The 21,734-nt window shown below is 37.4% G+C and overlaps 1 protein-coding gene across 2 annotated transcripts in view; it reads right to left on the reverse strand.

Annotated features, from left to right (window-relative positions):
• Positions 1-5,939: 5,939 nt before the first annotated feature.
• The window catches only part of PRKACB (protein kinase cAMP-activated catalytic subunit beta), a 144,755-nt gene continuing 128,960 nt past the window's right edge, over positions 5,940-21,734 (reverse strand). For both annotated transcript variants that reach the window (XM_070367779.1, XM_005887423.3), the window contains exons 9-10: positions 20,564-20,728; positions 5,940-9,192 (exon numbers count right to left, since the gene is read on the reverse strand). In XM_070367779.1, coding sequence (XP_070223880.1) covers positions 9,067-9,192; positions 20,564-20,728 — 291 coding nt within the window. In that variant the 3' untranslated portion in view covers positions 5,940-9,066. The remainder of the gene's footprint in view (positions 9,193-20,563; positions 20,729-21,734) is intronic.

The following is a 21,734-nucleotide window of genomic DNA, read 5'->3' on the forward strand; positions in this document are numbered from 1 at the left end:
AACAGGGTGTAGTTTATTTTAAAAAATATTTTACATGTTATTCTTAAATTTCATGTTTTTATAGAAAGATATCAAATGTTTCCAAAAAGTTTATTGAAGGATAAAAATAGAAAATAACAAAATAAGTACTTCATAATACTTTTAATATCTTAAATAGTGAAGTAGATTTCAGTGAGAATATGAATTGGGAATCAGTGTATTGGAACAAGTAAATCTTTGAGATTGATGGTTTCCTAAATTATAATTGTGGCAAAGCTGTGGGACAATGAAAATGAGAAGAGGGAAGACTCAGATGTCTCTGAGAATAGAGTTTTGTGGGATTGGTCAGCCCTTGCCCCCAGCCACTGATGTTGTTTACTAGGATAATTTCTTAATAAGTGGTGTGGTGCCAGTGCTTCTGTGCCTCTCATTCTGGTAGACCTATCAAGTTTTTCCACAATGCACAAAATAATTATTTTCCATACAAATTTTTTGGTTTTTGTTGGTGAAGGTGTAGAACAGATTTTGGTGAATATCAGCTTTTTTTTCTCCTTTCTGACACATCTTTCTTCTGAGAACTATACCTCCCGCAACCCATGTAATTCTAGTGAGGCTGTTGTCATGTATATCCCCTTACTTGGGCACAGAGGTAGGTTCTGACCCAGGCAGGACCCCTAGTCCCATTCAGGTATTGACATAATTCATGAGACCTTCTCCTTCATCAAGGACTATGAACTCTTCTGAAAGTGCAAGCCTAGAGTGCTGGTGGTTTTATTTTCTGCCCCATGGAGCGTGTCTCCTGAAACTGAAGTCAATTCTGAGGAAAGCAGGGTTAAGAGGTGAAGTGAGAGAGAGGCAGAGTTCCAATGATATATAGTTTGATCTTATATTGTGACAAAAACCCACCCTTGGACTTCCTGGTTCTGAGTCCACTGCTTCCCTTTTTTGTTAAAGCTACTTTGCATTGAGTGGTCTGTCACTTGCTGAGCGAGCGAGCCTTGACTAGTATCAATTCCCAAAGTATAAAAGCAAGATTCAGTCTTCCGCCTTATAGCAAAAATTGTACTGAGCATACTAAATTAAGAATTGTGCAAAATCAGCCCCAAATACTTGACAAGTATGTATTGAGGGAAAGCAAAGTGAGAAAAAAATTGGTGGCATACTATCTAGAAAAATGTAGGTAAAGCCACTGACCAGAGATTCTACATTGGGCTTTGGGTGTTGAATTGTATGTGAAGGAAAAAGGTTCAGCAACTTTTTCATTTGTTTATCCCAGGGAAGAAAACTTTTATTTGGTTAGTGATTGTTTTCTTAGCCACAGTATAGATAGAAATGAGGTTATCTGCAGATCAGTAAGTGACAAAGAAGAACATTGCTACTTGAATGAAAAAGGCTTTTTTCTGGATGCTAGTAACCATATTTATTCATGGAGAATGTTCTGCACTTAACTGTGTATTTCTTGACTTTGACAGTTATTACAGAAAATAGTGAAAAATTTAATAACAGGGAGCTTGTGGTCACTGAGTATGAGTTTTTAGCATACTGTATGAAGGAACAGGCAGCAAAGACAAGAGTTTTTTCTCCACATGACAATGATGTTGGGTGTTAAAAGGAAGATTGCTCCTGAGCTTGGGAAATGAGGAATGAGATGAAAATATTTCTTCACGGCAATGATACTGCTGGTGATGCCATTTCAGTGACATCAGATGGCTTGCTCAAAAGTATTATTTTCAGTCATAAAAGGAATGGATCAGGATTTCTTTAGAAAGCTGAACTCTGATGGAACTGGCTTAATTGCTAAGAGTAAGTATCATAATAATTGAATTTTTAAAATGGATGAAGATATTAACGCTCTGACATGGGGCATGTTTATTTTTGAAGAATTACTTTATCATTATAAAGAATGCAAGCAATTCAGCAAAGTGCAAAGGAGAAGTTATAAAATCACTCCAAATTCCACACCGTTAGTACCATGCTGACCCACTCCAGTGTTCTGGCCTGGAGAATCCCAGGGATGGGGGAGCCTGGTGGGCTGCCGTCTATGGGGTCACACAGAGTCAGACACGACTGAAGTGACTTAGCAGCAGCAGCAGTACCATGCTGGGCTTTCCTCCATGTGCGAACAGAAACAGAAGGCTAGAGACACAGAGAGGTACTAACTAGACAGCACTTATTTAATAAAAATTATATCATACTTTTAATAGAACATCTCCCATTTAATTTTACTTATATTATAAAATCCAATTTAGTAGAAGAAACTGAAATGAAAATAAATGTAATTGGATTCAACACAAGAAGCTGAAGTAAAAATGAAAGCTGCTGATAAATGTTCTTTCCCCACAAAATAATTGCGAAATTATAAAAAGAATCATTGAGAAGTTAGAGTCATTATCTTATATTACCACATGCACTAGTTTTAGATTCTATTAGTTGACTTCCTGCCATAAAAGATAAGGAAATGACCAGTCTTACTTCCCTTTCCTACCTTCCAATTTTGTTAGCTATCTTTTTCTAATTGTGCTAAGGTTTAAAACATTTACATCTGGTTCTGTAACTTTAATTCCCACTCTTGTGTGTGTGGTTAGTAGGACAAAGAGATTCAGTGTTCACCATGGGTTTTGTATCTCTGCTTCCTCATTACTGAGTTCTTTTTCAAAGATCCAGTTGGATGTGAAGGGGCCATAGGTTTTCTTTTAATTACTCAAAGAGACTTTGTGCCTTTAACTTAAATGCAACTTGATTGGGTATACTACTCTTGGCTCACATTGTCTTTCACTTAGAACTTCACACCATCACTGTCTTTTGGCACCAACTAATACTAAGGAGACATCTGAGATAAGCCAGATTCTGCCATCACCTGGAGGGTCTTAATTTTATGCATAAAAATTTTAATCCTTGTAGTTCAAAACCTTCACTGGACTATGGTTTGGTGTTGAAACCTGTGTGTCAGTTTTTCCTGAAAAGGTATTTTTTCACACACTATTTCATCTATAGTTTCTTATTTCAAGGATGCCACTTGTGAATTATCTTTGTTCACAGTGTCCATGACCACCTCTGAATTTGAATATCGTTTTCATTTAGTATCATTATCTCACTGTAATAGAAATCTTACCTATTAGTATGTCTGTGGCTTTAGCCCCCACTTAGCACTGTGGATTTTCATCTTTTCTGTCTGTGGAGATGTTTGTCTTGTTTTGAGTGCAATCTATTAATGTATCCTTAAAGATATTTGAAAATATATTCTATCATTTCTATGTGGAAAGTAAGCAGCCTCTAGAAGCTGGAAAAGGCAAGGAAACCTAGAGCCTCTAGAAAGGAATACAAGCCTGCTAATGCTTTGATTTTTAATCTAGAAAGACTCACTTCGTATGTCAGCTCTAAGATAATAAATTTGTGTTGTTTTAAATCACAAATTTTGTGGTAATTTGTTACAGGAACCAAGGAAAAACTAACACGTTAAAGTAATCATTGGCTGTGAGTATTACTACCCCATCAATAATCAGACAATGAACCAACTGGGTTTCTCTCACCAGCCCTTTATCCCCATCCCACTTTCCTTTTGGCTGTTGGATTAACATCAGCATTAAGAGATAAACAAAGAGGACAGTGAAAAAGTTGACTTAAAACTCAACATTCAGAAAACTAAGATCATTGTGTCTGGTCCTATCACTTCATGAGATGGGCAAACAATGGGAACAGTGACAGACTTTATTTTCTTGGGCTCCAAAATCACTGTGGACAGTGACTGCAGCCAGGAAATTAAAAGATGCTTGCTCCTTGGAAGAAAAGCTATGACAAACCTGGATAGTGTATGAAAAAGCAGACATTACTTTGATGACATAGGTCTATCTAGTCAAAGCTATGGTTTTTCCAGTAGTCATGTATGGATGTGCCAGTTGGACTATAAAGAAAGCTTAGCACTGAAGAATTGATGCTTTTGAACTGTGGTGTTGGAGAAGACTCTTTGGAGTCCCTTGCAAGGAGATCCCAACCAGTCCATCCTAAAGGAGATCAGTCCTGAATATTCATTGCAAGGACTGATGCTGAAGCTGAAACTCCAATACTTTGGCCACCTGATGCAGAGAACTGAGTCATTAGAAAATACCCTGATGCTGGGTAGGATTGAAGGCAGAAAGAGAAGGGGTCGACAGAGGATAAGAGGGTTGGATGGCATCACAAACTCAATGGACATAAGTTTGAGTAAACTCAGGGAGTTGGTGATGGACAGGGAGGCCTGGTGTGCTGCAGTCCATGGGGTTGAGAGTCAGATACAACTGAGCGACTGAACTGAACTGAAAGACTCTAAACTCAATGAGTCTGGTGTGTTCAATTTTATGTTGTATTATCAAGAAGATAGTTTGATGCCAGGGGTAAGTCAGACCAGGAGTTAGTCATGGTTTCAGTTACTACGCTCTCTCTCATTAGCTACTGTTTCCTGCCAATACCCCAGGGAAGAATAGAAACAAGCAGCAGGTGAAGTGAGGTCTGTGACCATTGTTTTTTTTTTTTTTGTTTGTTTATGGTGAGTCTTGATGTTATTTAGTCACTCAGTTGTGTCTGACTCCTTGTGACCCCATGGACTGTAGCCCGCCAGGCCCCTCTGTCCATGGGATTCTCCAGGCTAGAATACTGGAGTGGATTGCCATTTCCTCCACACGATCTGTCCAACCCAGAAATCGAACTTGCTTCTTGGTGTCTCCTGCATTGCAGATGGCTTCTTTACCACTGAGCCATGGGGGAAGCCAGTATTAGCCAAGTATAAAGCATTTGAGGGGAGATGACTGGAAGCCATTCACCATGGGAGTATACTCATTGGGTGTACTTGTTTGTTAGGACTGCTTTTACAAAGTACCACAGACTGGGTGGTTAAACAACAGAAATGTATTGCCTCACATTCTTGGAGGCTAGAAGTCCAAGACCAAGGTGTCAGCAGGGTTGGCTTCTTTTGAGGCCTTTCTCTTTGGCTTGTAGATGGTCCTCTTCCTCTTATGGTCTCACATGGTCTTCCCTCAGTTTGTGTGTTCTCTGTCCTAATCTCCTCTCATAAAGACACAGTCTTATTGCATTAAGGCCCAACCATATGACCTAATTGTACCTTAATTATCCCTTAAAAGGGCCTACCTTCGAATACGATATTCTGAGGTACTGTGGGTTAGGACTTCAACATAGGAATTCTGGTAGGACACAATTCAACCCTTATCAGAAGGCATATAGAAAATGTTCAGCAAAGCTAAACTGAAGGTATTTAACGTCATATCCAATATTTGTAAGAGAAAAGTTGAGGGAATTTCAAATGATGATAGTTCTGGAGTGAAGATATACCCAGATCTTTAGAACCAGTTACATACAGAAATGAAGAAACTAGAATTTACACAAGCTTAACAATGATAAAATGAAGCAGTCACTGGCTATACAATGCATCAATGTTTATAAACGTTTGTAGTAACAAAAAATAGTAAGTTATTAATTACCTAAAAAGGTATTTCTTGAGGTAAATGACAACTGTAGTAATACACATTAATTAATCTGGCTGAAACCAGAAGAGGTAATGGTGAAGCTCAAAAACACCTCTAAAGGAAAAAAATATATAAATTTTTTTAATATATTTTTATATTTATATATATATATATATAAATATATATATATATAAAAGTTCATTATTACCAAGTAAGGGTGAGGGCTTTTCTAGTGTTAATCTTTAGAATATGAATATTTTCAACATTATTTTATGAGTAATATAGACTAATAGTATTAGGAAAAAGTAGAAACACTTTAAAGACTATGGAATAAGTCTAGTAGTTTCTCAGTGAACACCCAGTTAGAATAGGCTAGTGGCCATTTGACCCTTTATTGCTCTGTTCTCACCCAAATACATAAGAACTAGGAATCCATAAGCATCTGAAGTATACACAGAAAATAAATCAGGAAATAAGGGTACTAAATAGAATCCAAGACTCAAATTGTTCTATCCTTTTAAGATACTTTAATTTTGCAGTTATTAATTAAAAAACACAGTTGTTTTCAGCATTTCCTAGCTACAGGAGTGCATAGGAAATTCCATTCTAAATAAAGAAGTAATTAATGAAATAACAACACACCTTAACATTTTACATTGATAGGTTACAGTTTACAAGGTGCTTTCACATACATTATTTCATTTGATTCTTCAACAAGCAGAAAAAACAGTAGGAAAGAAAAATGATTTTTTTAGGTTTACAATGAGTATTTTCAGGCCAATGGGCACTCACCACAGGAACATATCAGAACAAGACAGCAATGCCCACAAGCCACAATATCATTTTGGTAGGTTGACAGTTTGATATCAATTGGATAATTAGCATCAGTGAAGGAGGAAGGAATCAGAACAGACACGAGGTTCTCATGATATTCAAAGAACTGTAAGAACACTGCAAGAATTAAGGAGAAGAAAGATGCCCTAGAATATCGGCTTACTGAGACTTACTTCAAAGCATGTTATCCCCTCAGAATGTCAAAAATCATCAAACATGGGGAAGTTAGAAGGGACCTTAGAAACTGCCTAATGGAACGCGTCCATTTCACAGATAAGAGAACTGAGGCCAAGATCACTGCTGACAGTGACAGACAAGGCTCAACACTCAGATGCCTTGACTTTCAGTCTATGGCTCCTTTCCTGACAATGTCATCTCCTTACTATGTCTTCTGTTTCAAATAATGTAATCTGAGATTAAATACTGATTCATTCCACTTATTTCTTATTCAAGTTTATATCTTATTTTTGGCTAAATTGTGGCTGAAACTGGGAGTTTTATATAATTCTAAGATATTCTAATTCAGTGTATTTGAGTGGTTGGAAACAGACTCCCTTGATGGATTGGGACAAAGCTTGCTGATATCTTTCAAATGGAAGTTCAATGGAATGGCTAAATAGCCCTCAAAACCAATGCATGCCTACGGGTCATCCACCCAGGCAGATTTTATAGCAAATTTGTGCCAGGTAACAGTAATTCAATGATTTTCTTTTTGTTTTTTTAAGAATTCATAGAAATCTTTTTAATTACTGAAAACTAAAAATGTAATAATCAAATCGCCACCCCATGATTTACTAAAATTATGTAATAATTTTACAATAATATACAACATAGGTACCATAGCATTTATAGCATACATATTGAATACATGATCAGCATGTTCTTGGGTCTAAATGAAATACAAAAAACCTAAATTATTTTATACAAATGATGTTTTAGATTTATTAACATGATATTTATTACATAAAATCTGCTACAGCAAAGTATTTCCTATTTTCCTTGCACATTTTAAATATACGTGGACCAACAAATCAGCATCAGCTTTAGGTGACATGACCATGCAGAAGCACTCGACAGCCAAAGACGTACAGACTGATGCAGAGAGCATCTCAGACACATTTCTTCAGCATCTTCAAAGGGTTTACAAAGGTGTGGTACACAGGAAAAGAAGTAGAATCGGTGACCTACCTGCCCCGATAATGAAGCAGAGTGTTTATATACATTAAGATCAATTTGATTAAACACAACCCATCTTATATGCATGTAAATTGATCATAAAAATGAACACAGTTTATTTTCAACTATTTTGGTGTGTTGTTTTAAGATAGGTCACTGACACACAGAGATAAAACCAGACAGGAAATTTAAAAGCAAAGAAAAAAAAATATTTAAAAATTGAGTTAAGCCATGGATTCTCAACAAACAGTGAACGAAATGGGCAAAAATGCTTGAAATTTCCACATGATAGCAATGTTATTAAGTCAGCTGGCAAAAAAATATTTATATAAAAAAACAAATACTAAAATTGTATTTGCATGATCATAATTCCATTTACTGAAAGAAGCTAGAAATTATGACATATCTAAAAATACCACACCTCAAAATTAAAATACAATTGTGGCAGTTTTGTCCCCTTTCCTCACTGCCGAGGCACAGGACGAAAGCTGAAGTTGCAGCAGCGCCTCTATCTCAGGCTGACACATACAGTACACCAGCATAATCACCTGGCAACAAATTTTGTTCTTAACTGTGACAAAGCAAAGCAAAGCAAAACAAACAAAATACCTCTAAACAAAAGTGCCTCTGTATCATTTACAAGAATCCAGCCATTTGTTTGGCTTAGATGAGTATTTGTTCACATCAATGTTCTTTTTAGTTCATTTCTCTTCCTTTAAAAAGTTTACAATGGGGACTTTTTGAGAAACTTAAAAATTTGTCACTTTCATTAGTCATGTTCTATTAAAATACTGTCTAAAATCCTTATGGAAAGTTAAAGTTTATAAATCTTAGAACTCTTCTCTTGATACCTACATAAGTGCTGGTACCAAGTGAGAGAATCTGGATGATTATGATCCATGTTATTAGTTTTTCCTGCAAATGAGACTGTCACACTGCACAGGTTGGTCACGTATTTACTCAAAGGGAGGATGACAGAAAAGGCAGTGAAGTGACACAGAGCTTCTGATCTGTATGAATCCAAACTGCTGGGTCTAGCTACTCTGCATTAGTGAGTTCTAGGAAAGTTAATGTTTTATTTGTGTAAATATCCTTGGTGAAAAGACATTCTATCTTTAAAAACTGTCCAGCATTTTGGCAAAAACTGAGTATGAGCTATTCAAAGTAAAAATAATTATTAGAAAGCATATCCTCAAGCAACTGACCAACACAAATATTGGTTAAGAGTTACTAAAAGCAACATTTATCCTTCCCTTCCAAAGTCACATAGCCATAACACTGCCCATTTGAAACACCAAGAAAATAAAATGAGCACTATTTGCAGAAAAATTAATGGAAATGAAACAGGACGGAATGGATGTGGAAGAAGAGAAGAATGACGAACCAAAGGGAAGCAGGAGAGTGTCTAGTTCTGTGTTATGGCACAGACAATGCTTGCTTAGCGGTGCCTTGTTACAGAGGTGGATGCAGAGTGCACACACGGATGACGGGAATAGAGACCTCACTCAGTCGCTGGAATGAAGGAACTCGGTAACTGCTTTGACAAGGAGGGTCTCGGCTCTACCTTATCTCTTAACAGAGTGCAAAGACTGAGTGTGAGCTCCGATGTCATCTTGTTGCTCTAAAATTCACAAAATTCTTTCCCACATTTTTCTGTTATAGAGACACGGATATCTTCTTCTTCATAGTCATCAAAGTTGCTGGTATCTCCAGAGCCTCTGAACTTTGGTATGAATGGAGCTTCAACCTATAATTGAGAAACAGAGAAAACAAGAGTGATACTATGATTTATTATAAGAAATACATATATATATTTGGTCTTAGTGTCAGTTCTTGGCACAAGCTCCTAAAGCCTTTGGATCTCCTGAGTTGAGCATGGCAAAGGTGTCTTTTTTATGTTAATGAGGTGTCTTTGGGAAAGCCTATAGGTAACTTAAGTAGGGTGGCTGGTTGCCAGGGTACCCAACACTGTGATTAGAAGGTTGGAACTTTCAGTTTACTACCTGACCTGGGGAAGGAGTACATCAAGGTTGTATATTGTCACCCTATTTATTTAACTTATATGCAGAGTACATCATGCAAAATGCCATGCTGGATGAAGCACAAGCTAGAATCAAGATTGCTGGGAGAAATATCAACAACCTCAGATATGCAGATGACACAACCGTTATGGCAGAAAGTGAAGAGGAACTAAAGAGCCTCTTGATGAAGATGAAAGAGGAGAGTGAAAAAGCTGGCTTAAAACTCAACATTCAGAAAACTAAAATCATGGTATCTGGTCCCATCACTTCATGGCAAGTAGATGGGGGAAACAATGGAAACAGTGACAGACTTTATTTTATTGGGCTCCAAAATCACTGTGGACAGTGACTGCAACCATGAAATTAAAAGACGCTTGCTCCTTGGAAGAAAAGCTATGACAAACCTGGATAGCGTATGAAAAAGCAGACATTACTTTGATGACATAGGTCCATCTAGTCAAAGCTATGGTTTTTCCAGCAGTCATGTATTGATGTGAGAGCTGGACCATAAAGAAGGCTGAGTGCTGAAGAATTGATTCTTTCAAACTGGGGTGCTGGAGAAGGCTCTTGAGAGTCCCTTGGACAGCAAGGAAATCAAACCAGTTAATCCTAGAGGAAATCAGTCCTGAATATTCATTGGAAGGACTGATGCTGAAGCTGAAGCTCAATACTTTGGCCACCTGATGCGAAGAGCCAACTCATTGGAAAAGACCTTGATGATGGGAAAAACTGAAGGCAGGAGGTGAAGGGGATGACAGATGATGAGATGGTTGGATGGCTTTACCAACTCAATGGACAGGAATTTGAGCAAACTCTGGGAGATAGTGAAGGACAGGGAAGCCTGGCGTGTTGCAGCCCTTGGGGTCGTAAAGAGTTGGTTGGACAGGACTGAGTGACCAAAACCACAACCTGATCTGAGGGAAGAGGGACTGGAGATTGAGTTCAATTAGACTCTCCTGGTGGCTCAGTGGTAAACAATTTGTCTGCCAATACATGAGACACAGGAGATACCAGTTCAATCCCTGGGTTGAAAGGATCCAGTGGAGGAGGAAATGGCAACCCATTCCAGTGTTCTTGCCTGGGAAATCCCATGGAAAGAGGAGTCTGGAGGACTGTAGTCCTTGGGGTAGCAAAGAGTCAGACATGACTGAGCAACTGAACACTCACACCAAAGGGCAGTAATTGAGTCAATCATGCCTATATAATGAGGTCTTCATGAAACCCCAAAAGGAAAGAGTTTGGATTTTGGAGAGCTTCTGGGGTGGTGAACCAGTGGGGACTTGGGGAGAATGGCATTCCTGGACAGAGCACGAAACTAGGATCCCCTTTCTACACACCTTGTCCTAGGCCTCTCTCCCATCTGGCTATTATTGAGTTACACCGTTTATAATAAACTGGTCACCCAGTAAACAACTTTTCTCAGTTCTGTGAGCCAGTTTAGCAAATTAATTGAACCCCAAGGTTTTGGGGGAATCTTGATCTATAGCTTGTTAGTTAGAAGCACAAACTGGACTTGCAGTTGGTATCTCCAGACAGGAAGTGTCAGAAGTGAGTTAGTTGCTTGGTTGCATGGAAAAACAGGAAAAAGAAAGGCCTGAGAATTTCTAAACACTAAGGAAAATAAATTCTTATTATTACTAATGCAGTGGCAATCTTTAAATGCCTTTAAGTCCCTAAATGATAAGAACATTAAAAGAAGAAACTAACTATAGGTTTGCTGTTAATCTTAACATTTTCATTCAAAATATGGTACAGGCCAACAAACTTGAGATTTCTAGGATAATTCACTGCTGCCATCAAAATGCTGGTACTTAAGGTTACAGAGGATGAGATGGTTGGATGGCATCACTGACTTGATGGATGTGAGTTTGAGCAAGCTCTGGGAGTTGGTGATGGACAGGGAGGCCTGGCATATTGTGGTTCATGGGGTCACAAAGAGTTGGACACAACTGAGCAACTGAACCGAATTGAAAGTTACAGAACTCTAGTTTCCCTTTATCAGTTTCTTATTTCTGAAGTCTATTTTTCTATCCTCCTTTCCTTAATTCCTTCCTGTTTATTTATTTATTTTTATTCCCAAGATTATTTTGTTTAAAATATCGGGCTATCAAACTTTCTGGGAAATTTGAACAAAAAGTCTTTTAGAATTACAAAAGTGTTAAATTCTGAACATTTTTCTCTTTGGATCCTAAAAATAAAATGTCTTTCCATTATTTAAAATAAGTCTTTATAAAGATTATGTTGTGCATTAAATATGTCTGAGGAAAAGATTTTAAAAGCTGAAAAAATAACATCACAGTTTACACAGCATCTATAATGTTTATAAATAATTATATGCATGTGGTTTCATTTCTTTCTCAAAATAACACCATGAGAGAGGCAGGGCAGGTAGCCTTATTCCCATTTTACAGATTATAAAACAGAAAGTTGATCAAGTTCATATGACTAGTAAGTAGCTAAAGTAGGTTTCAAATTCATAAGTCTTCACTTTTAGTCCAGAGCTGTTTCTAATATTTATACCAGTGATTTTCAATGAGTTTTGATTAATATGCCTTTACATCTTTTACCTGATTTGCCTCTTGAGAAATTTGTATGCAGGTCAGGAAGCAACAGTTAGAACTGGACATGGAACAACAGACTGGTTCCAAATAGGAAAAGGAGTATGTCAAGGCTGTATATTGTCACCCTGCTTATTTAACTTATATGCAGAGTACATCATGAGAAACGCTGGACTGGAAGAAGCACAAGCTGGAATCAAGATTGCCGGGAGAAATATCAATAACCTCAGATATGCAGATGACACCACCCTTATGGCAGAAAGTGAAGAGGAACTCAAAAGCCTCTTGATGAAAGTGAAAGAGGAGAGTGAAAAAGTTGGCTTAAAGCTCAACATTCAGAAAATGAAGATCATGGCATCTGGTCCCACCACTTCATGGGAAATAGATGTGGAAACAGTGGAAACAGTGTCAGACTTTATTTTTTGGGGCTCCAAAATCACTGTGGACGGTGACTGCAGCCATGAAATTAAAAGATGCTTACTCCTTGGAAGGGAAGTTATGACCAACCTAGATAGCATATTGAAAAGCAGAGACATTACTTTGCCAACAAAGGTTCGTCTAGTCAAGGCTATGGTTTTTCCTGTGGTCATGTGAGAGTTGGACTGTGAAGAAGGCTGAGTGCCGAAGAATTGATGCTTTTGGACTGTGGTGTTGGAGAAGACTCTTGAGAGCCCCTTGGACTGCAAGGAGATCCAGCCCGTCCATTCTGAAGGAGATCAGCCCTGGGATTTCTTTGGAAGGAATGATGCTAAAGCTTAAACTCCAGTACTTTGGCCACCTCATGCGAAGAGTTGACTCATTGGAAAAGACTCTGATGCTGGGAGGGATTGGGGGCAGGAGGAGAAGGGGACGACAGAGGATGAGATGGCTGGATGGCATCACTGACTCGATGGACGTGAGTCTGGGTGAACTCCGGGAGTTGGTGATGGACAGGGAGGCCTGGTGTGCTGCGATTCATGGGGTCACAAAGAGTCGGGCACAACTGAGCGACTGAACTGAACTGAACATCTTTGAGTATATATCACCAATAAATATACAGTTTTTTATTTATAAATAATTTACACACATGGCTAAATTATTACAAGATACACACAAACAAGACATCTAAAAAAATAAGGTAAAAAATAAGTAGGAATGGGAAGTCTAACTGGTTGCCTTGTGTGCCCTGTGTGGGGGCCTGCAGGTCTGCACCACACAGAAGAATGAGCTAAGCAGACAGTCGCTTCATGTCTAGCCAGGCAGTAATTTAGGATCACACCTACTGAGACAATCATCTCTAGAAAATGACTGTACAGTGTGAGCTGTCCAGGCCATTTTCTTCCATTTCTGTCTTTCTGCCAGATGACTTTGACTATTTGTTGTTCATGAGCACTTGGTCAAAGTCTACAGACTATGAAAACTATTCAAATTTACTATTATTTTTGTACTTATCTACATACTTATCACTGACATGATACTAAAACAAATGGCTATTTTAAAGTACTGAATTATTTCTATTTGTAAATTATTCAGAGATTCTCAAGTTTATTTCTGTTAATCATAAAGATTTACTATTAATCAATTTGCCCAATACAATAACCAGTTATACTGTGCTACTTCTCAGCAGACAGGCTGTTTAACCTAGATTCATCATTTGGATGAGCAGTAGCAGTTCTACCCCTTTTAAGAGTAATTGTTTAAAATACACGGTATGTATAGAATAGTAAATATTGGCTAAGTAACAGAAATGTTTATTTCTAAATATAAGTTTTAAAATAGTCAAAATACATCATAAATTTTTAGAATATTAATAAGGACAAACCTCAAGGAAATTTAATTAATTCATCTAAATATAGCATTAATAATACTATAACATAAAGATAATATAGCGATAATTACAAAGGTATATAAATGATTTTATAGGAAAATATAAAATTCTAAAATTAACTCAATAAGAGGCAAAATTTGAAGAGGCCAATATCTACAGAATTAATTTGTTTTCATTTCCAAGGTATAAATATAATTCCTATCTTTCTTAAATTTCCCAAAGGAAGATAGAAAATTTCCAACTTAATTTTATGAATCTATATAATTTCAACTCCAGAAAAACAAAAACTATAGGTTGATAAAATTTAAGACTACGGAAGTAAAAATCCTAAATAAAGCTTTAGCAAATTAATTTCAGGCAGATATTAAGATAATAATACCCTATGATTAAAGGATATTCATTTCAGGAATGTTAGGATATCTCACCAATATAACTCTTTATACTAACATGTCAAAGAAGATAAAATACAATATACTGGCACTCAAGGATATTTCCTTAACCTGATCAAGAATACTTATCCAAGACAAACGGCTAATATCATATCTGGTGGTAAAGCATAAAAAGCATTCCCATTCAAAAGAGAACAAGATAAGACTGTTCAACAGGCCCACTATTTTGAAATATTGTTCTAGACATTCTAGCATATAACAAAATGGAAATAAAAGATATTAAAAAGAAGACAAATGACACCTCTACCCACTGTGATGATCTTCCAGTAAAATCTAAGGAAATCAATAACAGAATTTACTTAGTAAGGTGGCCAATCATAATAAACATAGAAATGTTTTCTCCCCCATACTCTTAATGGGAAAGAAACATACTCACAGTAACAACCAAAATATAAATTTAAGGAAAAACTTTGAGAAAGAAATTGGACTTGTATGAAGTAAGAGGTTTCTAAAACCTTACCAAATAACAGAAAATGTTTGAATAACTGCACAAATATAACATGTTCATTATGAAGAATTTTTAAGATTTTGGTTTTCTTCTAATTAATACACGTAATCCCAATTAAGATCCCCCAATACAAAATAAATCTTTGGGAAGACCAACAAAACAAAGGAATTACTGCTTATTGGGTACAGAGTTTCAGTTCTGCAGGAGGAAGTTCTGGAGATGGATGGCGGTGATGGTGGCACAATAGTATGAATGTACTTAATGTCCCTGAACAGAACACTTACATTTGGTTAGCATATTGAATTTTATGTTATGTGTACTTTACTACAATAAAACTGGAGAAAACTGAAATATGTATTTTTCATAAATATTTATAAAAATTCCACATATTAAATATATAAGTATCTTGAAAATTGAAAAAAATCACATTATAAACCTACATAAAATGATGTGGTGGTTCCCTGATGGCTCAATGAGTAAAGCATCTTCCTGCAATGCAAGAGCTGCAGGAGACTCAGGTTTGATCCCTGGGTAGGCAAGATCCCCTGGAGGCTGGAATGGCAATCCACTCCAGTGTGCCTAAAAAGTCCCATGGACAGAGGAGCTTAGCAGGCTACATAGTTCACGGGGTTGCAAAGAGTTGGACATGACTATGTATGCATGCACAGTCTGAAGTTGAGGGGAAAGTGAAGGCCTGAAGGATGCAGATTTACTATTGAAGGTGGTTACTAAAGTCATGGGAATGGACTGTAGTGAGGAAAAGTACAGAAATAAAAGGAAGAAATATGCCAACTGTTGACAGTGGTACTGTCTGAATGATGGGATTATGATGATTTAAAATCTATTTACTTAACAAATTACCTCATGACAACTGTATGAAACACACCTCAACCAGCAAGAAAAATAGAGCCAATCTATTTACTTTTTCTCTCCAAACTACCTTCTTTTGCATTCTCTACTTTAACCTAAATGTTGAGGATGAGAAATCTGATGCTTTAAAGTAGTTAAGTAATTTCCTTGAGCTCTCACTCCTAATGGTTGGCTGATTTGGGATTCAAATCAATGTCTACATAACCCCAGAGTTCACGCTCACACTTTACTGCCTTCTGAGGCAGTCTGAAAAGGCAAAATGATAGGATACTGAAAGAGGAATGCCCCAGGTCGGTAGGTGCCCAATATGCTATTGGAGATCAGTGGAGAAATAACTCCAGAAAGACTGAAGGGATGGAGCCAAAGCAAAAACAATACCCAGTTGTGGATGTGACTGGTGATAGAAGCAAGGTCCGATGCTGTAAAGAATAATGTTGCATAGGAACCCGGAATGTTAGGTCCATGAATCAAGGCAAATTGGAAGTGGTCAAACAGGAGATGGCAAGAGTGAATGTCACATTCTAGGAATCAGCAAACTAAAATGGACTGCAATGGGTGAATTTAACTCAGATGATCATTATATCTACTACTGCAGGAATCCCTTAGAAGAAATGGAGTAGCCATCATGGTCAACAAAAGAGTCTGAAATACAGTACTTGGATGCAATCTCAAAAATGACAGAATGATCTCTGTTCGTTTCCAAGGCAAACCATTCAATATCACAGTAATCCAAGTCTATGCCCCAACCAGTAACGCTGAAGAAGCTGAAGTTGAACGGTTCTATGAAGACCTACAAGAACTTTTAGAACTAACACCCAAAAAGATGTCCTTTTCATTATAGGGGACTGGAATGCAAAAGTAGGAAGTCAAGAAAAACCTGGGGTAACAGGCAAATTTGGCCTTGGAATACGGAATGAAGCAGGGCAAAGGCTAATAGAGTTTTGCCAAGAGAACGCATTGGTCATAGCAAACACCCTCTTCCAACAACACAAGAGAAGACTCTACACATGGACATCACCAGATGGTCAACACCAAAATCAGACTGATTATATTCTTTGCAGCCAAAGATGGAGAAGCTCTATACAGTCAGCAAAAACAAGACTGGGAGCTGACTGTGGCTCAGATGATGAACTCCTTATTGCCAAATTCAGACTTAAATTGAAGAAAGTAGGGAAAACCACTAGACCATTCAGGCATGACCTAAATCATCCCTTATGATTATACAGTGGAAGTTAGAAATAGATTTAAGGGACTAGATCTGATAGATAGAGTGCCTGATGAACTATGGACTGAGGTTTGGAGACAGGGATCAAGACCATCCCCATGGAAAAGAAATGCAAAAAAGCAAAGTGGCCGTCTGGGCAGGCCTTACAAATAGCTGTGAAAAGAAGAGAAGCGAAAAGCAAAAGAGAAAAGGAAAGATATAAGCATCTGAATGCAGAGTTCCAAAGAATAGCAAGAAGAGATAAGAAAGCCTTCCTCAGTGATCAATGCAAAGAAATAGAGGAAAACAACAGAATGGGAAAGACTAGAGATCTCCAAGAAAATTAGAGATACCAAGGGAACATTTCATGCAAAGATGGGCTCGATAAAGGACAGAAATGGTATGGACCTAACAGAAGCAGAAGATATTAAGAAGAGGTGGCAAGAATACACAGAAGAACTGTACAAAAAAAGATCTTCACAACCAAGATAATCACGATGGTGTGATCACTCACCTAGAGCCAGACATCCTGGAATGTGCAGTCAGGTGGGCCTTATGAAGCATCACTAGGAACAAAGCTAGTGGAGGTGATGGAATTCCAGTTGAGCTATTTCAAATCCTGAAAGATGATCCTGTGAAAGTGCTGCACTCAATGTGCAAGCAAATTTGGAAAACTCAGCAGTGGCCACAGGACTGGAAAAGGTCAGTTTTCATTCCAATCCCAAAGAAAGGCAATGCCAAAGAATGCTCAAACTACCGCACAATTGCACTCATCTCACACGCTAGTAAAATAATGCTCAAAATTCTCCAAGCCAGGCTTCAGCAATATGTGAATCATGAACTTCCGGATGTTCAAGGTGGTTTTAGAAAAGGCAGAGGAACCAGAGATCAAATGGCCAACATCTGCTGGATCATTGAAAAAGCAAGAGAGTTCCAGAAAAACATCTATTTCTGCTTTATTGACAATGCCAAAGCCTTTGACTGTGTGGATCACAATAAACTGTGGAAAATTCTGAAAGAGATGGGAATACCAGACCACCTGACCTGCCTCTTGAGAAACCTGTGTGCAGGTCAGGAAGCAACAGTTAGAACTGGACATGGAACAACAGACTGGTTTCAAATAGGAAAAGGAGTACATTAAGGCTGTATATTGTCACCCTGCTTATTTATATGCAAAGTACATCATGAGAAACGCTGGGCTGGATGAAGCACACGCTGGAATCAAGATTGCCAGGAGAAATCTCAATAATCTCAGATATGCAGATGACACCACCCTTATGGCAGAAAGTGAAGAACTAAAGAGCCTCTTGATGAAAGTGAAGGAGGAGAGTGAAAAAGTTGACTTAAAGTTCAACATTCAGAAAACGAAGATCCCATCACTTCCGGTCCCATCACTTTATGGCAAATAGATGGGGAAAAAGTGGAAACTGTGGCTTACTTTATTTTTTTAAGCTCCAAAATTACTGCAGATGGTGATTGCAGCCATGAAATTAAAAGACACTTACTTCTTGGAAGGAAAGTTATGACCAACCTAGACAGCATATTAAAAAGCAGAGACATTACTTTGCCAACAAAGGTTCATCTAGTCAAGGCTATGGTTTTTCCAGTAGTCATGTATGGATGTGAGAGTTGGACTGTGAAGAAAGCTGAGCGCCGAAGATTTGATGTTTTTGAACTGTGGTGTTGAGAAGACTCTTAGGAGTCCCTTGGACTGCAAGGAGTCCAACCAGTCCAACCTAAAGGAAATCAGTCCTGGGTGTTCATTGGAAGGACTGATGTTGAAGCTGAAACTCCAATACTTTGGCCACCTGATGCGAAGAGTTGACTCATTTGAAAAGACCCTGATGCTGGGAGGGATTCGGGGCAAGAGGAGAAGGGGACGACAGAGGATGAGATGGCTGGATGGCATTACCGACTCGATGGACATGAGTTGGGTAAACTCTGGGAGTTGGTGCTGGATAAGGAGGCCTGGCATACTGTGGTTCATGGGGTCACAAACAGTCGGACACGATTGAGTGACTGAACTGAACTGAGCTGAAAGGACTAATGTGGTCCTGGAATTGGGAATTTGAAGAATCCAGAATTAAATATGTTGTTGTTATTTAGTTGCTAAGTCCAGTCCAACTCTTTGCAAATCCAAGGAATGTAGCCCCCCAAGGTCCTTGGGATTTCCCAGGCAAGAATACTGAAGTGAGCTGCCATTTTCTTCTCCAGGGGATGTTCCCGAGCCAGGGATTAAACCTGTGTCTTCTGTATTGACAGGTGGATTCTTTTACCACTGAGCCACCAGGGATGCTAATATAGATGTTATTTAACAGCTCAAACAATTTAAAGCATTTAACCTTTCTAAGCTGATTTTCTTATCAGTTAATTGGGAAAAATGGCATCACCTATCCCATAGAATTACTTCAAAGATTAAAATGAGACATTACAGTGTTGCTTTTATAAATTTTAGGGCACTACATTGGTGCTGGCAAATTTAGGGAAAATATGATATGTTTGTTTATTTCTGGAGGAGGAAATGGCAACCCACTCCAGTATCCTTGCCTGGAAAATCCCATGGAGAGAGGAGACTGGAGTCCATGAGGTGGTAAAGAGCTAGACATGACAGCATGAAAGCACATTATTTATTCACTACATCTAAAATCTATTTTAAGTTGCTCTGGACTTTGTTCTTGACTATATAACACATTCAGTTGAGATAATAATGCTAACAGCAATGTTTAATGAATTTAATGGTTAGAGATTATCTGAATCCCTCTTTGAGATACAAAGGCTGTACTGGACTCACTTTACTTTGGTCTTGCTATGTTTTTTATTTACTGAATTAAAATTTTTTTAAGTGTTAAAAAAATATTTTATAAGAATATAAATTAGAAAAACGACTATTTACAATTAGAGCATTTACATTTTTTTTCCCAAGGAAATTCACTCATATGGCTTGCTTCATGGCATTATTAGATATGGCAAATTTCAGAGACATTAGATGTTTTGCTTTTATAGGAAAAGAAAAAGAAAAAATTAACATATTCAAGATGAAAACACTTCATTCATATAAATTATCTTTAACTGGGCATTTAAGAAGGAAAAGGAGAGATAAAGGTAATTCAGCATAGCAAAAGTTTTCTTAAATGTCTCAATTTATCCCAAAGGTAAAGTAATGATGATTGAAAAATATCTTAATGAATCCAACAATTAAATGTTATTAAATCTGGCTGTGTACTTCTGGGTAGGTGGATATATTCGTTTACATATTGTCTTACTACTGTGACTTTACATCAGCTTTGAAGTGCAGATTATTAGGACACTAATATGTACTTGCCATGGCATGTGAAAAGTAAAAGGTATGGGTAGGAAAAATTTGACAAGGAAAATATTTCCAAATGATCATACAGACTATACGCTTTCCCTTCTATCAAGGAGAAAACTCATTTAAGTTGTGAGCTCTAAGGTTCTTTGTGGTTTAGTTGCTAAGTCATATCTGACTCTTTTGCAACCCCAATAGACTGTACTTGGCCAATCTTCTTTATCCATGGGATTTCCCAGGCAAGAACATTGGAGTGGACTGTCTCCCATTAGCAGGCATATTCTTTACCACTGAGCCACCAAGGAAGTCCTATAAAAGTTCTTTAAGTCCTACATAAGATTAATTCAAAAGGTAAAAAATATTAAAACTTTGTGCTAAGTTGAAGATACCTCTACTACATATAATTTAAATAGTAACTTAAAAAGCTTTTAAATTAAAGAAAGAACAGGCTCACCTTTCTCTGGTAAATAGCAATCCAGTCTGTTGTGGCAAACCACTTGTGAGTTTTTATGTCACTCACACCATTCTTTAGATTTCCAAACCGCTTTGTTAAGTCTACCTGCAGCAGGTTCCTTAGAAGGTCCTTGAGATCTGAACTGAAGTGAGAAGGGAATCGAACCTGCAAAACAGACCATGTGGTAAGACACGCATTCTAAGATTCAAGATACTTCTGAAAGGTATTTTTTTTAATGTGATAGATCATTATATAAACAAAAATATGTAGTGATGACTTGCAAATACTTTTAACTACATACTTCAGTCTCCATAGTAGTCCTTAAAAAAGGTAATTATTTAAGTGAATGAATTAAAACTGTTCTTTTAAGATCTTGCTTTGGTCATAAACTTTGGAGCTACTGTTGATGTGGCAAAGAATGGGACATGACTGAGTGACTTTTACCTTCACTCCAGAAAAATGGACCCCTCTTCAGAAAAATGTGCATAATTACAGAACTTTTCCAGCAATGTCAGAAGGTTTACCCATCTTCAAGAGAGACCCCTTGGATCCCATATTATAAACTTTTGTCTTAGAAACAAATTTAAACTTGTAATTTAAATAGAAAAAGCAGCATATGAAAGATATCAGTATGCACATTTTTTAAAGAGATGATCAAAAAAGCAGTCTAAAAATGATGATAAAAACCCACACTGCCTTTCATAGCATAGGAAACCACTTTTCTTTCACTAGTGGGTGACTTTTAAGCATAATTCTGCTATTATGCAATAGTACAAAAATGATTTAGGTTGGTTTAAAAGCAGTTTCCACTTTCTATATTGTGAAGATTTTATAATTAGTTGATTGGCCTCCAGCCTTAAAAACAAAGAAAAAAACTCCAAATAAGTGAAGATGTTATAAATCAGGTAATCAATAAAATAAAGTACCAGTCATTGGAGACCTAGGTCTACTTTCTGTTTTGTTTAAACACTCTTCTCCTCTAACTCTCTATTCCGACCTAACTCCCAGTTCTCACCCTATTATTAATATGAGTACTGAAAAATTAAAATGGGTACTATTAAGGGATGATTTTAGAATGAATAGCTATACCTATGCCTCCTTACTATTTTCTTTCATTATTACCTTTTCTCCATTGTCCTATGGAACTGTGTTCACTCATTTCCACTGCTCT

This window comes from Bos mutus, chromosome 3 (assembly GCF_027580195.1).
Source record: "Bos mutus isolate GX-2022 chromosome 3, NWIPB_WYAK_1.1, whole genome shotgun sequence".
In the NCBI taxonomy this organism is placed as follows: Eukaryota; Metazoa; Chordata; class Mammalia; order Artiodactyla; family Bovidae; genus Bos; species Bos mutus.